The following is a 17,065-nucleotide window of genomic DNA, read 5'->3' as shown; positions in this document are numbered from 1 at the left end:
TACTGGCCATAAAGTACTTTTAAGAGAGCTACTGCACAACTTTTGCCTAATTGTCACATATTCCTACTGTTATTGAACTATGACATTTCAAGGGTCTGAGAATATAGCATGCCAGTCCTCATGTTTTTTCAGTGAATGCTCTGGAAATATGTATTCAACAGAATGTAGCTATGGGATACTTTGGCATAGAGGAAGTACCTTTCAGCAGAACTTATTTGATATAAAACATGATATATACATATATTTTATAGCCAGAAGTCTAAGGATACCGTATAAACAACCACACGTTTTTCCAAACCCATTTTCATGATAGACTGAAGCCTGTGCACAGTGTAAATATGATTAAATTCAAGCCTGGAGGAAAAACTCCAGAGTGTTATTCAAGGGGACCTATTCGAAATACTTCCTTTGCTCTTTTATGTCATACCTTCAATGTGATTTATGTTGTGCCAGGCTCTTACTCAGTCAATGACATCAATACGGATTCTGCTTTAACACATCTGATGGATAAATCAAATAAAAAAAATTGCAAGTTGCATAGGCTAGTATAGGTTATAATGTGCTTCATAATACAATGTCGATGCAATAATTGACACTGTTTCTAGGAAAGATACTGTAGCTACGCAAACTATTTTCAACTGCTGTGTCATAAGATTTTACCTCATTTTACTGTAGCAGCATCTTGTAAATCTTTTTGGAGTGGTTAGAATGGTTTAAAACAATGGTTTGAAAATGAAATCTAATGTAACAGTTTGAAAAACAGTGCTATACACTCTTAGAAAACAAGTTCCAAAACGGTTCTTCCGCCGTCCCCATAGAAGCACCATTTTGGGTTCAATGTAGAACCATATGTGGAAAGGCTTCTATATGGAACCCCAAAAGGTTCTACCTGGGAAGAAAAGGGTCTCTTCAAATGGTTGTCCTATCTGGACAGCCGAAGAACCATGTTGGTAAAATGTGTATACTTAGTTGAACCGTATTCAATAACAATACATCCAATAGATCCATATTGGATCGAGAAGTTTCCTTTTGCTAAGATGTACAACAAAATCCTACAACTATAACAACGTATATGTTTGATATGGCCTACAGGAGAGAGTGCCAAGTGATGTCTAATATACATGCACTCTAATTTCATATTCTAAGTCATATTCATTGTACAATGTTGAGTGTTACCACAAAAATAGGGGAAATAAATAAGTAAATACAACTAATATATACATAATACTGTACATCACACCTCCAACCTATCTAAATCGATATTGTACTTTTTCAGCAATACCACATATGTGAAATATAACGCTTCTTGCCTGTTAATGGCAACCACATGACCTGACGACCATGTTTCTGTATTTCTTGAGGATGACATTTGAGCTGTCATCAAAGTAAAGCACAGATATAGCGTTCAGCTTGGTCGGTGCACAGCATGGCTTTGGCACATTGTCAGGGAACATCAGATGGACCTGTGGAAGTGAACAGAAAGGACTGAGTAAAATATAAATGAAAATGACTGAAAGAAAGAAAGAAAGGACTGAGTATAGAAAGGAGATAGCATCAAAGCAGCAGTTTGAGAAGCTCATAAAATCTATATGGTGAGGGAATAATTATCACCATATTGTTAAAGAAATTCAATATGAATTCAAATAAGTAACTTTTGAGGCTTTGCACTTACCAGAGTTTGCACAATGGCGTGATTTGTCGCATTCATATGTGCATTGAGTGGAAAAGAACATTCCCCATCGCAGTAAAAAGCAGCATAGCCTTCAGGTGCAATAATCCAGTCCTTCAAATAGAATGAAAAAAGACAAAATAAGCCTGAACGTGCTCCTCATTGAATATTGAAGACACTTCATTCACACTTCATGTGTTTTCTTTAGTCAGTCATCTGTCTGTTTCTCGTGCACTGCGTTGAATACCCTAAATAACAGTGTTGAAACTAAAAGAGGTGTTTTTACAAACACACACATATTTGTAACACACATGTAACACACATGTTATGATTTTGATATTTTTTTTTACTAATTGGTCTTTTGACCAATCAAATCAGCCATGAAAAAGAGCTGATGTTATTGGTCAGAAGACCAATTATTGGAGAAGGAAAATAATTGGTCTGAATTGGGCTGCCTGTCTAAACGCAGCCTATGTGCCTTCTGCTCTGACATGCTTATGACAGTGTAGAATAGACATGGTAAGGTTGAAATGGTATTCCATCTTTCTTACCTGCCATCCTAAGTCTCGGAAGCTGACGTAAAGTTCATGCTTCTTGCAGGCTTGTTTCTGTTCACTGGTGTTATGATCTGAAAACAAGAAACATTAAATTAATCTGCAAGTTTACCGGTTTTTCATGCATCATTAGGCTTTTATTTTATTTTATTGAGCACCTGTGAGCACTATTATTATTTTGGACAATAGGAAACTAGAAAATTATTAGTGAAATGTTAACAAACTGTTAACAGCAAATGGCAGCACCAACTCATTTCTAGTTATTACAGTAAAGCGGCCACTGAAAGGGTGTTGACTGGGTGTCCCTAACAGCACTGAACCACATCAGTTCTGAACAGCTGTGGAGCTGAAGCAAGTGCACATAGACTTCTATAAAATGACAGCCAAATTAAACTAATTTATTGAGGGTCATTGGGGACATTTTGTGTACTTTAGCTAGAGTATTTATATAAGGTGAGCGTTACATGTTAATATCCATGGACCATCCTGAGTTGAAGGAAGGGTAAAAGATTCAGCAGGTAGGTTTATTATTTTGAAAAGCTACAGTATGTGTTTTATATGGATCTATAGTACACGTGTAACTGCCAAAACAAGGCTAATTGGCAACAAGAAGCTGCTTGAGTCACTCCAGACATAACATCCTGGAGGGTAGACATAACAATTATGATCGTTTAATATGCCCACCTCCACTTTTCGGTGCCTGTGATGATTCCTGTTGACCACCTGATTTGTTACGATTGTGATTCTTTTTCTTTCCACCAGCGGCCCTGACAGAGCGCAGCAATACCTCACTGGCCTTGAAGAATGAGACTAGGAACGGCTGTTTGGATTGTGGTCCATTCCTACCAACGATGCCAGCAGACTTCATGTTGATACTCCGTCCTTTAAAACAACAAGCAGTGTGAATAGCAGCAAACAGAAGCATACTTACGTTCCTATCCAATCAAATGCAATGATCGGGGCACAACACAAGAGTTGATTTCCAAAAGGCAATATCCACCAATCCTTCACATTTGTGTTTTTAGGATTGCATATGGATACTTTCATGTGTGTGTAAAATATTACTGTTCTCAGATGTTTCAGTCATAGATTTTAAATGTATAGTTGAAGTTAGAAGTTTACATACTCCTTAGCCAAATACATTTGAACTCAGTTTTTCGCAATTCCTGACATTTAATCTTAGTAAAACATTCCCTGTCTTAGGTCAGTTAGTATCACCACTTTATTTTAAGAATGTGAAATGTCAGAATAATAGTAGAGCGAATGATTTATTTCAGCTTTTATTTCTTTCGATCACATTCGAAGTGGGTCAGAAGTTTACATACACTCAATTTGTATTTGGTAGCATTGCCTTTAAATAGTTTAACTTGGGTCAAATGTTTCGGGTAGCCTTCCACACGCTTCCAACAATAAGTTGGGGGAATTTTGGCCCATTCCTCTTGACAGAGCTGGTGTAACTGAGTATTGTAGGCCTCCTTTCATGCGTACGCTTTTTCAGTTCTGCCCACAAATTTTCTATAGGATTGAGGTCAGGGTTTTGTGATGGCCACTCCAATACCTTGACTTTGTTGTCCTTAAGCCATTTTGCCACAACTTTGGAAGTATGCTTTGGGTCATTGCCCATTTGGAAGACCCATTTGCGACCAAGCTTTAACTTCCTGACTGATGTCTTGAGATGTTACTGCAATATATCCACATAATTTTCCTACCTCATGATGCCATCTATTTTGTGAAGTGCACCAGTCCCTCCTGCAAAGCAACCCCACAACATGACGCTGCCACCCCCTTGCTTCATGGTTAGGATGGTGTTCTTCGGCTTGCTAGCCTCTCCCTTTTTCCTCTAAACATAACAATGGTCATTATGGCCAAACAGTTCTATTTTTGCTTCATCAGACCAGAGGACATTTCTCCAAAAAGTACGATCTTTGTCCCCATGTGCAGTTGCAAACCGTAGTCTGGCCTTTTTATGGCGGTTTTGGAGCAGTGGCTTCTTCCTTGCTGAGCGGCCTTTCAGGTTATGTCGATAAAGGACTCGTTTTACTGTGGATATATATACTTTTGTTCCTGTTTCCTCCAGCATCTTCACACGGTCCTTTGCAATTGTTCTGGGATTGATTTGCACTTTCCGCACCAAAGTACGTTCATCTCTAGGGGACAGAACGCGTCTCCTTCCTGAGCGGTATGACGGCTGCGTGGTCCCATGGTGTTTATACTTGCATACTATTGTTTGTACAGATGAACGTGGCACCTTCAGGCATTTGGAAATTGCTCCCAAGGATGAACCAGACTTGTGGAGGTCTGCAATTTTTTTCTGAGATCTCGGTTGATTTCTTTTGATTTTCCAATGATGTCAAGCAAAGAGGCACTGAGTTTGAAGGTAGGCCTTGAAATACATCCACAGGTACACCTCCAATTGACTCAAATGATGTCAATTAGCCTATCAGCGCTTCTAAAGCCATGACATCATTTTCTGGATTTTTCCAAGCTGTTTAAAGGCACAGTCAATTTAGTGACCCACTGGAATTTTGAGACAGTGAATTATAAGTGAAATAATCTGTCTGTAAACAATTGTTGGGAAAATTACTTGTGTCATGCACAAAGTAAATGTCCTAACCGACTTGCCAAAACTATAGTTTGTGAACAAGAAATTTGTGGAGAGGTTGAGAAACGCGTTTTAATGACTCCAACCTAAGTGCATGTAAACTTCCGACTTCAACTGTATATTTTGATTTTGTTTTGCAAAACGCTACAAAATGTATACGTTGTTTAGCTGGAATGTTTTATTTTTTATTTAACCTTTATTTAACTAGGCAAGTCAGTTAAGAACAAATTCTTATTTGCATTGACGGCCTACCAAAAGGCAAAAGGCCTCCTGCGGGGATGGGGGCTGGAATTAAAAATAAACATGTATTAAATCAAAATATAGGACAAAACACACAACACGACAAGAGAGACAACACAACACTACATAAAGAGAGACTTAAGACAACAACATAGTATGGCAGCAACACATGACAACACAGCATGTTAGCAACACAATATGACAACAACATGGTTGCAACACAACATGGCAGCAGCACAACATGGTAGCACCACAAAACAGGGTACAAACATTATTGGGCAAAGACAACAGCACAAAGGGCCAGAAGGTAGAGACAACAATACATCACGCAAAGCAGCCACATCTGTCAGTAAGAGTGTAAATGATTGAGTATTTGAATGAAGAGATTGAGATAAAACTGTCCAGTTTGAGTGTTTGTTGCAGCTTGTTCCAGTCGCCAGCTGCAGTGAACTGAAAAGACGAGAAACGCAGGGATGTGTGTGCTTTGGGGACCTTTAACAGAATGTGACTGGCAGAACGGGTGTTGTAAGTGGAGGATGAGGGCTGCAGTAGATATCTCAGATAGGGGGGAGTGAGCACTAAGAGGGTTTTATAAATAAGCATCAACCAGTGGGTCTTGCGATGGGTATACAGAGTGATGTGTCCTACAAGCAGCATTGGTGGCAAATCTGATGGCCGAATGGTAAAGAACATCCAGCTGCTCGAGAGAACCCTTACCTGCCAATCTATGAATTACATCTCTGTATTCTAGCATGGGTAGGATGGTCATCTGAATCAGGGTTAGTTTGGCAGCAGGGGTGAAAGAGGAGATATTACGATAGAGGAAACCAAGTCTAGATTTAACTTTAGCCTGCAGTTTTGATATGTGCTGAGAGAAGGACAGTGTACCATCTAGCTATACTCCCAAGTACTTGTATGAGGTGACTACTTCAAGCTCTAAACCGTCAGAGGCTTTCTTTTTACCAAACCACAGGACCTTTGTTTTAAGGGCAGATAAAGCTTTTTGGACACTAAGAAAGCTTTGTTGTAGAGCATTTAACACAAAATCTGGGGAGGGGCCAGCTGAGCATAAGACTGTATCCTCTGCATATAATTGGATGAGAAAGCTTCCTACTACCTGAGCTATGTTGTTGATGTAAATTGAGAAGAGCATGGGGCCTAGGATCGAGCCTTGGGGTGTACCTTGGTGACAGGCAGTGGCTGAGACGGCAGATATTCTGATTTTATACACTGCACTCTTTGAGAGAGGTAGTTAGCAAACCAGGACAAAGACCTTCTTGTCTACACCCATTCAGCATCATTCACACCCTCTTCAGCTTTAGCCCCACCCAGCTCTTAAGGGTTGTTCCGAATGTACTAACAGCAGCAGTCAAGCACCCAAGCTAACTTGTTAGCTACTTAAGTGAGAGAGAACAGCTCACTGAACATTACTCACCCTAGCAGAACTAATTAGGCTGTTATGTTATCCAGAACATTGGTGACTGCAACTGTGTTGTCAGACTGTCCGTTAGTAAATTCAGAGCATTTCGCGTTCAGAGTGCACACCGGATGCTTTGGCCAATTAGTAGAGCTGATCCGAACATTCTGATGGCTCTTTCTGTCAAAATGAGACATTTGTAATATCTGAAAATATGGCTAGCTAGAATATCTTAATATCTTATCTTACATTATTCATGGATGGAAGCGTCTCCTGTCGGATGCCATGGTTGCTCTTAGGTTGAAGATGTAATCCGGAGACATACTATATTCCACTGATTTCAAAACTCAGTCCTCCAGAAAGTGGAGAGCAACACTTATGCAGTTTTACTACACAATACACTTTTAAAAAAGCCACGCTAGACAGGATTACTTAGACATATTGACCAGCTCAAATAGACAGAAGCGCACTAAACTCAGCAAAAAAAGAAAAGTCCCTTTTTCAGTCTTTCAAAGATAATTTGTAAAAATCCAAATAACTTCACAGATCTTCACTGTAAAGGGTTTAAACACTGTTTCCCATGCTTGTTCAATTAACCATAAGCAATTAATGAACATGCAGCTGTGGAACGGTTGTTAAGACACTAACAGCTTACAAACGATAGGCAATTAAGTTCAAAGTTATTAAAATTTAGGGCACCAATGAGGCCTTTCTACTGACTCCTAAAAACACCTAAAGAAAGATGCCCAGGGTCCTTGCTCATCTGCATGAACGTGCCTTAGGCATGCTGCAAGGAGGCATGAGGACTGCAGATGTGGCCAGGGCTATAAATTGTAATGTCCGTACTGTGAGACGCCTAAGACAGCGCTACAGGGAGACAGGATGGACAGCTGATCATCCTCGCAGTGGCAGACCACATGTAACAACATCTACACAGGACCGGTACATCCAAACATCACACCTGCAGGACAGGTATAGGATGGCAACAATAACTGCCTGAGTTACACCAGGAACGCACAATCCCTCCATCAGTGTTCAGACTGTCCGCAGTAGGCTGAGAGAGAATGGACTGAGGACTTGTAGGCCTGTTGTAAGGCAGCTACTCACCAGACATCACCGGCAACAAAGTCTCCTATGGGCACAAACCCACCGTCGCTGGACCAGACAGGATTGGCAAAAAGTGCTCTTCACTGACAAGCCACGGTTTTGTCTCATCTGGGGTGATACACTGAGGCGTTACACTGAGGTCTGCACTCTGGAGCGGAATCGATTTGGAGGTGGAGGGTCCGTCATTGTCACGTTCTGAACTTTATTTCCTTTGTTTTGCCTTTATTTAGTATGGTCAGGGCGTGAGTTGGGGTTGGCAGTCTATGTTTGTTTTTCTATGTTTGGTTTCTGTTTCGGCCTAGTATGGTTCTCAATCAGAGGCAGGTGTCGTTAGTTGTCTCTGATTGAGAATCATACTTAGGTAGCCTGGGTTTCACTGGTAGTTTGTGGGTGTTTGTTTCCGTGTGTGTGTTTGTCACCACACGGTACTGTTTCGTTTTTTGTAGATTTCACGTTATCGTTTATTGTTTTTGCTCGAGTGTTCATTTTGTCTTTATTAAAATATCGTCATGAACACTTACCACGCTGCATCTTGGTCCGATCCTTACTCCTGTTCAGATGAAGATCTGCCGTTACAGTCGTGGTCTGGGGCGATGTGTCACAGCATCATCGGACTGAGCTTGTTGTCATTGCAGGCAATCTCAATGCTGTGCATTACAGGGAAGAAATCCTCCTCCCTCATGTGGTACACTTCCTGAAAGCTCATCCTGACATGACCCTCCAGCATGACGATGCCACCAGCCATACTGCTCGTTCTGTATGTGATTTCCTGCAAGACAGGAATGTGTTTTGCATGGCCAGCGAAGAGCCCGGAACTCAATCCCTTTGAGCACATATGAGACCTGTTGGATCGGAGGGTGAGGGCTAGGGCCATTCCCCCAAAAAATGTCCGGGAACTTGCAGGTGCCTTGGTGGAAGAGTGGGGTAACATATCATAGCAAGAACTGGCAAATCTTTTGCAGTCCATGAGGAGGAGATGCACTGCGGTACTGTTGATGGAATTTATAGCTTTAAAGGAATGATTAGAATACTCCACTCAGAAACCATATCATTGTAGAAATTGACTAGAATCATAAAGTTATAATTAATGATATGTGTAGTTTTAGTCACTCAAACAATATGTCTATTATAGCGTCTTGAGCACAGACTGTCTGAGCAATATTCGATGCCGACCTGACTAGAGATTTGGGAGAGAACGGGGCGTCTCAAGGACAAGGTCTCCCTAATCTCTGTCGGTTGGGTAGTGAGACAGTATGTGCGTCGGATACCTTCTGTTTTGTGTCGATGTATGTGTGTGCATATGTTTGCGTGAATGTGTGTGCATATGTTTGTGTGAATGTGTGTGCATATGTTTGTGTGAATGTGTGTGCATATGTTTGTGTGAATGTGTGTGCATATGTTTGTGTGAATGTGTGTGCGTATGTTTGTGTGAAGGTGTGCGTGAAAAGCCAGCATAAAATGTATTGTTTTGTACAACAGGCTAGCGTGCTCTCGTATATACATTTTTTGACTTGTAGCTGGGCCTCCGTCTGATTCATTTCAACCAGTTTCTTACAAATTCTGGGTTTCAGGCTGAGTAATTAATTAAATTGGGTTTATGAACATTGAGAACATAATTCTCGTGACAGGTACTTAATGCAGCTGGTGGCCACACCAGATACTGACTGTTACTTTTGATTTTTAGCCCCCCAACTTTGTTCAGGGACACATTATTCCATTTCTGTTAGTCACATGTCTGTAGAACTTGTTCAGTTTGTCTCAGTTGTTGAATCTTGTTATGTTCATACATATATTTACACGTTAAGTTTGCTGAAAATAAATTCTGTTGAAGGTGAGAGGACGTTTCTTTTTTTGCTGAGTTCATATGGCAGAACAATCCCAACTCATCTCTCGGCAAGTCCAGCCCACTCATTATCTCAGCCAATCATGGCTAGTGGGAGGTTTGCTGACTTTTTCTGTGGCTCAACCAACTAGGCTCGTAATTTAACAATTGTATTTGTATTTACAGATTGCATAGTTTTGTTATTAAGGCAAATGAAAGCTCACATGTTCGAGAAGGCATTTCTGCCAAGAACGCATTTTGATAAAAATGTTTACGTTCAAACGGCTCTCCTGTGAAGTAGTGACCTGCGACATATGCCTAGTTTCCTGAAATGAGTCACATTTTACTGTGATATGTGGCTGTCTTACCTAGCTATCTTAAGATGAATGCACTAACTGTAAGTTGCTGTGGATAAGAGCAACTTGCATTCTTGGCAGAAATGCCTTCTCGAACATGTGAGCTTTCATGTGCCTTAATAACAAACATGTATGCCATCTGTAAATACAAATACAATTGTTAACCTCTATGAGGAATGGGCTTCTCAGGATGATCACCACAAACACATGAAGAGGATCTATCCTTAACTTTTATTTATTATTAGGAAAGTCAGTGAATAACTAATTTTTATTTACAATGACTGCCTACCCCAGCCAAACACAGACTACACTGGGTCAATTGTGCACTCCCAATCACAGCCAGATGTGATGCAACCTGTATTTGAACCAGGGACTGCAGTTATATCTCTTGCACTGAGACAGAGTGCCTTAGACCACTGCGCCACTTGGGAGCCCATGAAGCCAAGCAACACGCGTTGGGTTAAATGCGGAAGACACATTTCAGTTAAAGGTATTCAGTTGTGCAACTGACTAGGTTTCCCCCTTTCCCCTTTCCCCAGGGCTCAGTTCTCCTCCCCTGTTGTTCTCTCTGTAGACCACGACCCCTTTCCCCAGGGCTCAGTTCTATTCCCCTGTTGTTCTCTCTGTAGAGCACAACCCCTTTCCCCTTTCCCCAGGGCTCAGTTCTCCTCCCCTGTTGTTCTCTCTGTAGACCACGACCCCTTTCCCCTTTCCCCAGGGCTCAGTTCTCCTCCCCTGTTGTTCTCTCTGTAGACCACAACCCCTTTCCCCTTTCCCCAAGGCTCAGTTCTCCTCCCCTGTTCTCTCTGTAGACCACGACCAAGTCACAGGGCTCTGTTTTCTCTTCACAGGGCTTATCCTACATTTGCTATGCAGAAGGCAAACAGCTCTGTCTGTCCTTCTCTCATCTGACATACAGGTTATGATATGGTACAGTATGTATCTCTTCATGGTAAACATCAACATCACAACCTCAAACCTTGACAATAAAGACCTAACCTCTCCTCTATGGACAGCTGTGTCTACCTACAAGATGGCAAAGAACTTGGGTGTGACTTTGGAAGACCAGTTTTGGGGTAACTACAAAGTTTAACTGTCATTTGCTTTTCTACATGTAATTCCCAGCAACAACAAAGGCCGAAGAAAAGTAATGCTTCCATTACCATCCATAGTTTCAACAGAGAGCTGCAGACCCATGTTCTGCAGTGGATTCAGCACCCAGTGGTTACTGGTAGCTGTGATATCAAAGACCAGCCAACCCCCATCAGAGGCCTTGATCTTTTTGGAATCCAACAAGAACGTCTCTGCATCCCTGTTGAGGAAAAAATACATAGAAAATCAATACAAAAATAACAGGTGAATGCATGTGATCACTTGACACGCAAAGCAATGCACATACATTATTATGTGTAATAGTTTGATTTATTGAATAAAAAAGATTTAGCACAGTGGTGATATAACTGATGGGCCTTCCTCTCCTCTTTAAGCTCTGGAACTAATCATGAAATTCCTGTCATTCCACGTTAATTTTGTTAAAACTTGCACGGGGCCACACAAAGTGAGAACATGCTTCCTCTGTGTCGTTTAGACTTGGAAGCAGAAGAACAGTTAAGGAGGCCCTGACACACCATATTGGAAATTATTATAGAAACAAAGTACCATTGAATAATCCCTACTGGATGCAATTTATTCCATCTTTCTCTCTCAGATCTGAGCCAAAAACATCCTTTGACAAACATGTATCTTGCTAGTTACATTTATTGATCCCATTTGCTCTGTCCTTTGAGCCCCATATTTTGAAGTAAATTCTTCTGAAATACAGGCACGCAACTTTCACTGGGAACTGGGGGTCATGTCGTCCCTACATTCTGAAATTACATTTCAAACTCAAATAAAATCTAATAAAATTTTATTGGTCACAATCATGTGTTTAGCAGATGTTATTGCGAGTGTAGCGAAATGCTTGTGCTTCTAGTACTGACCGTGCAGCAATAACAAGTAATATCTAACAATTCCACAATAAATACCTAATGGAATCATTTACATTCTGAAATTACATTTCTGTCCCCCCCAGTTTTATCATTGCAATATGATACAAAAAAGCGGCAACAGTGTGCTTTAGGACGACGTGGACGCCTCAGAGAGGTCCACTAGGCTGTTTGGAGTGTTCAGCAGGCTGGATTTAGGACGATCCGGACACCACAGAGGGGGCGGACAGGCTGTGTAAAAGGCAAAGGAACTGGAAGGCTGGTTGGACCAGCACCAGAGAGTTGAACAGAGGCAGCTGCTGTCAGTGTGTTACACTTTTTTTCCAAGTTGTAAAAGCAAACAGAGCAGAAACTGGCTACTCTTTAGTTGACTGATGTAGCTGGTAAGGTAACTGCTGTTTAACTTAACAGAATAAAACAAAACTAGTGTTTATTCGCAATGCTGAGATATTAGCTAGTGTGACTGACATATAACATTTGCCAAAGTTTCATCCTCTCTCGACAGAGGTGAATGAATTAGCTGCACTAGCTAGTAGCTACCATAGCCAGGTCAGCTCTAGCCTCTAGCTGTCTGTCAGATTGCGATATGAGGTCCCTATTATAACTATATAACAGCAGTTGCTTGTATGTACAGTATTTTTGGGCCTACCTTTAAGGAGTGGGAAGATTTTCAGACCAAGAAATATGGGTTATCAATATTTAGGCCTATTTCTAGGCAATGTAGTAAACTAATTAGGAAGTATATTTTCTTAGAAAGATAACTGCCCAGTGCTTCTCTGCCCATGCATAGGCTATAGCCTACTCTATTTAATTGAGACCACAATCGCACCTGATCTCGCAGGTACTGTATGGCTACTGAACTTGAAGCAGCAAGAATGATGACAGCGACACTTGCTATTTTTTTGCAGAGTCCTATAGGATATAGCCTACCTTTTAGGAGGACCATTTGCAGGCATTGACAAATAAATGGGTAATCAATGCTTATTGAAAAAGAAAAGGCGCAACCCTCGCTCACCATAGTAGCCTAACCAATGTTCGTATTGTGCCTTTTTCTTTTCAGTGCTGATTATATTTTTGGATTGCACTTCAACTCACGTTGGTTGAGCACCCTCCACTTCGTTCCATTACCAATATTTATTTACAGACACTGTGGTAAACTACAGTCTAATCATATTTAAGTTAACAGCCACGTGATTCTCTGCCCATGTATGCAGCTTAGTCTATTTCAATGAGACCACACATTCTAGATGCACTTGAACTCTCACGCCCAACTAGGAGAGGTAGGCTACTAAAGTTGAAGCACCATATTCTGAGTGTGTAAGTAATGCGGAAAAATATGTGCTTTTAAACCTCTCTTGGGTAGGGGGCAGTATTTTGACATCCGGATGAAAAGCATGCCCAAAGTAAACTGCTTATTACTCTGCCCCAGAAGCAAGGATATGCATATAATTGGTAGATTTGGGTAGAAAACACTCTAAAGTTTCTGAAACTGTTAAAATAATGTCTGTGAGTATAACATAACTGATTTGGCAGGCGAAACCCCGAGGACAAACCATCAAGGGGAAAAAACAATTGAGGTCATAGGATTTTCCAATGGATTTCTATGGGATACCCTTATTATTAGGAACCTGGTTGCAGTTCCTATGGCTTCCACTAGACGTCAACAGTCTTTAGAAATTGTTCAATGTTTTTCTTTTGAGAAATGAAGAAGTAGTCCTACTCATTGTATGTGTCACTCCAGGTGGACTCGACTGTTTTGGTGCACGTGAACTGGAGCGCGCTTCACGTTGTATTTATCCGGTATTAGAAACCGTTTATTCCGTCTTAAATTTGATTGATTATTTACGTTTTAGACTACCTGAGGTTGGATTAGGAACGTTGTTTGAAATTTTTGGACCAAGTTTACAGGTAACTTATTAGATACTGCATAGGCATGTTGGGCGAGTTGAAACCGGTGTATTTCTGAATCAAGCGCCACAAATAAATTGACATTTTTGGGACATAAAGAAGGACATTATCGAACAAAAGGACAATTTGTGATGTTTCTGGGACATGATGTTTCTTGGAGTGCCAACAGAAGAAGATCTTCAAAGGTAAGGCATTAATTATATCGCTATTTCTGATTTATGTGTCGCACATTCCTGGTGAAAAATGATTTTCATGTGTTTCTATGCGGGGCGCTGTCCTCAGATAATCGCATGGTGTGCTTTTGCCATAAAGCCTTTTTGAAATCTGACACAGCGGCTGGATTAACAAGAAGTTAAGCTTTATTTTGATTTATAACACATATATTTTCAAGAATATTAAATATTTGAATTTAGTATTTTTGAATTTCGCGCTCTGCAATTTCACCAGATGTTGGCCAGGTGGGACGGTAGCGTCCCACCTGGCCAACAAGAAGTTAATACAATACAATACAATAGGCTAACACATACAAAGCAGAAAGAGGACCGTTTTCAAATAATCTGTGGGACAAGAAAAATATTTTAATCCTAAAGTAATTTGTCTGACCGCCTGCAGCATGAAAAATGCAGACCGCACCGCAATGATCTCTTTCAGGTCCTGCAGGCATCCCCCGGGAATGTAGCCCTCTAGTGCACAGACAGTACACAATACTGCTCATCATGTTTTAGAAGGATCAGATGGTGACATGGGTCAGGGAAGACTAATCTACAGAGCTCAGGTGAATTTTGCAGTATATTAACAATATCAGTGAATGATACAAAGTTCCATCTTGAATTGATGGGTAGACCTACAGTAGCCACAGGACAGCAACTTAAAGCTACAGTCTGAGATCTGGGAATGATGGTCATTTCAATTATTGAACCATTGATTATATTCTTGGATAACATCATGTATAAATATATACCAAGGTAATTCATTGTCATGCCTCATTTTAGGAGGATCAGATGGTGACAGGGGTCTCAGCAGAGTCAGGCAGCCTGAGAAAACCAGTCTGTGACGGAGCTGAGGTGAAGTTTTGCAGATACAACACGTTATTCTCTCTGTGCAGCAAACACTGGACAAGCCACATACGGTTTCCAAACTGTATAAAGGGTTGAAAGAGGCTTTGTCTGATGTCACAAAACATTCTGAAAAAAAATGTGAAGAAGACCCATGGGCAGGATTTACAAAACCTTAAGAAGAAATTTCTTCTTAACAGCCATTTTTTCCCCTTAACTATAGACTTAAGAATAAAGTTAAGAAAAATTGCTATTCCTCAATAAAGTTATTGGAAATGTTCTTAAGGTTTTTCCTAAATGTCTTCCTAAGAAAAAAGTTGAAAAGAAATGGGATTCTTGAAAATAATGCTTTAGAATTTCTTCTTGGAAATGTACTTAACTTTAGAACAGCTTAAACCCTTGTCTTGAGACGAATGGATACTTTTGTAACCATGAACGTTTTCTTGAGCCACAGACACAGTTGGCTAACGGATATTTAAATACAGCAAGAATACAAATTAAACATGCATTATCTAGCTAGCTAGTAATTAACAACATATTACAATATTCTAGAAGTGTTAAATAGCTAGTGCTATCTCGTCAATTTGCAAAGAAGAACACGGCTAACTTAGCTAACGTTAACGTTGTTAGCTATGTTGGCTATAATGTCTTTACACGTTAGCTAGCTAACGTATCTAACTAATTTACCGGTTGCGCAGTCCGTCTACCACCATCTCTATGATGGACGACACCTTCTCCTTCAGCTGGTCCACATGAATGGTCTCTCAGCTCCCTTCTTCTTAGCAGCCGACTTGATGTCGGACCACTTCATCTTTACGGCGTCACTGTCCCTTCTTCTTAGCAGCCGACTTGATGTCGGACCACTTCTTCTTTACGGCGTCACTGTCCCTTGCCATACCCCCGACGGCAGAGACAGACTCGGCCACTCTCGCCCATCCTTTCTTTTTGGTCTCTGCAGTGACCACACAGTTATCAAGTCTCACCAATAGCAACCTTTTCCTGGCTGCTATTTCCTCCACCATCACTTCAATCTCTTTTTTTGGTTATCAATTTTTGATTTTGATATAGTTAGTCTGATGGCTATAATGTGTGAAAAATACCAAAATAACCAAATCTGATCATCCCTGTCACATAGGCTTATTGACTGGTTTCAAGCACGTCACTAATGTCAATGCACATAAGGAAGATATTTACGAAGTTGTTAAGAAAGATATTTACGAAAGAAAACTCAGAATTCCTAAGAACATTTTGAGGAATTGCATTTAAGAACTATCTTATGAACTTCCTTATTTTTCTTTAAGAAACTTCTTATGTTTTTCGTAAGTAATGTTTTGTGAATCTGGCCCCTGGTAGAAGCTATTGATGATGATGAATGGATACAGATATGTTTGAATGCCCAGTGATGTTCATATCATCTCAGGCAGTTTAAGACCATCCATAGAATGTACTATATGCCAGTGAAACTGAATTACATGCAATGTCATTCCTCTGCTGGAGATGTAAAACACAAAAGAGGACATATTTGAATATGCTATGGTCTTGTGAAGGCTGGCTGAATTCTGGCAAAGAGTATGTTCTTTAATCTCAGCATGTCTACAGATTATCCCTTCTACCTGTGTTATTAGAAGAAACTGTATGTAACAGCATGTATAGCAGCTAAGAAATGCATTGACATTAATTGGAAGGTTGGTTATCCTCCCACAATGTCAAGTTATGTATCACCAGAATTGATTTATTACAAGATTAAGGGTATACTGGGCAACTTTCATAAGGTCTCGGTGCCTTATATGGAATACAGTATGACTAAAGGAGTCTGTATTGAAAACATGCCCACGTCAGAGGAGATAACTATTTAGGCAACCCCTAGCTGCTGGGCTGCTCAGTCCTGGCCCTGGGGGTCTGCCATCCTGTGGGTTGTCACTCTGGTCTTGGCCTAACACATCCAAAACCAATAAATTAATGTTTCACAAAGATCCTAAAGCTGAGTGGGGTGTGTTGGGTTGGGGCACTGCAGTGTGGTAGACCCCTAGGGACAGGAAGGGGTAACCCAGCTATATTGTGTGCAAGTAAAAAGAGCTCTACAGTACTATTAGGCCTATGAGACTAATTATATGGAGGATTTGCTGTTTCTGTGAGTTAATGTATATTTGACATGTATATCTTTTTTGTTGTGTTTTTTGTTGTTGTTTCCAAACCTTTTCCTTGAGAATTAAAACAATTAAAGGTGGGAACTGGGAGGGAAATTGTGTTGGGAGTGAGTTGAGTTATTGACCAGACTGGTGGGGGTGCAGGAGGATCAGGCTGTCTGGTCGGTCTGGCTTAAAATTGATAGGGAGGAAGTCTTAAT

General features: G+C 40.6%; 1 protein-coding gene across 1 annotated transcript in view; it reads right to left on the bottom strand.

Annotated features, from left to right (window-relative positions):
* Positions 1-1,238: 1,238 nt before the first annotated feature.
* The window catches only part of LOC139375694 (bone morphogenetic protein 5), a 37,291-nt gene continuing 21,464 nt past the window's right edge, over positions 1,239-17,065 (bottom strand). The window contains exons 3-7 of the mRNA XM_071117502.1: positions 10,931-11,079; positions 2,908-3,105; positions 2,221-2,297; positions 1,673-1,783; positions 1,239-1,463 (exon numbers count right to left, since the gene is read on the bottom strand). Coding sequence (XP_070973603.1) covers positions 1,314-1,463; positions 1,673-1,783; positions 2,221-2,297; positions 2,908-3,105; positions 10,931-11,079 — 685 coding nt within the window. The 3' untranslated portion in view covers positions 1,239-1,313. The remainder of the gene's footprint in view (positions 1,464-1,672; positions 1,784-2,220; positions 2,298-2,907; positions 3,106-10,930; positions 11,080-17,065) is intronic.

Source organism: Oncorhynchus clarkii, chromosome 20, assembly GCF_045791955.1.
Source record: "Oncorhynchus clarkii lewisi isolate Uvic-CL-2024 chromosome 20, UVic_Ocla_1.0, whole genome shotgun sequence".
NCBI lineage: Eukaryota > Metazoa > Chordata > Actinopteri > Salmoniformes > Salmonidae > Oncorhynchus > Oncorhynchus clarkii.
Note: the sequence above shows the minus strand (reverse complement) of the source record. Positions and strands in the feature narration are given on the sequence as shown.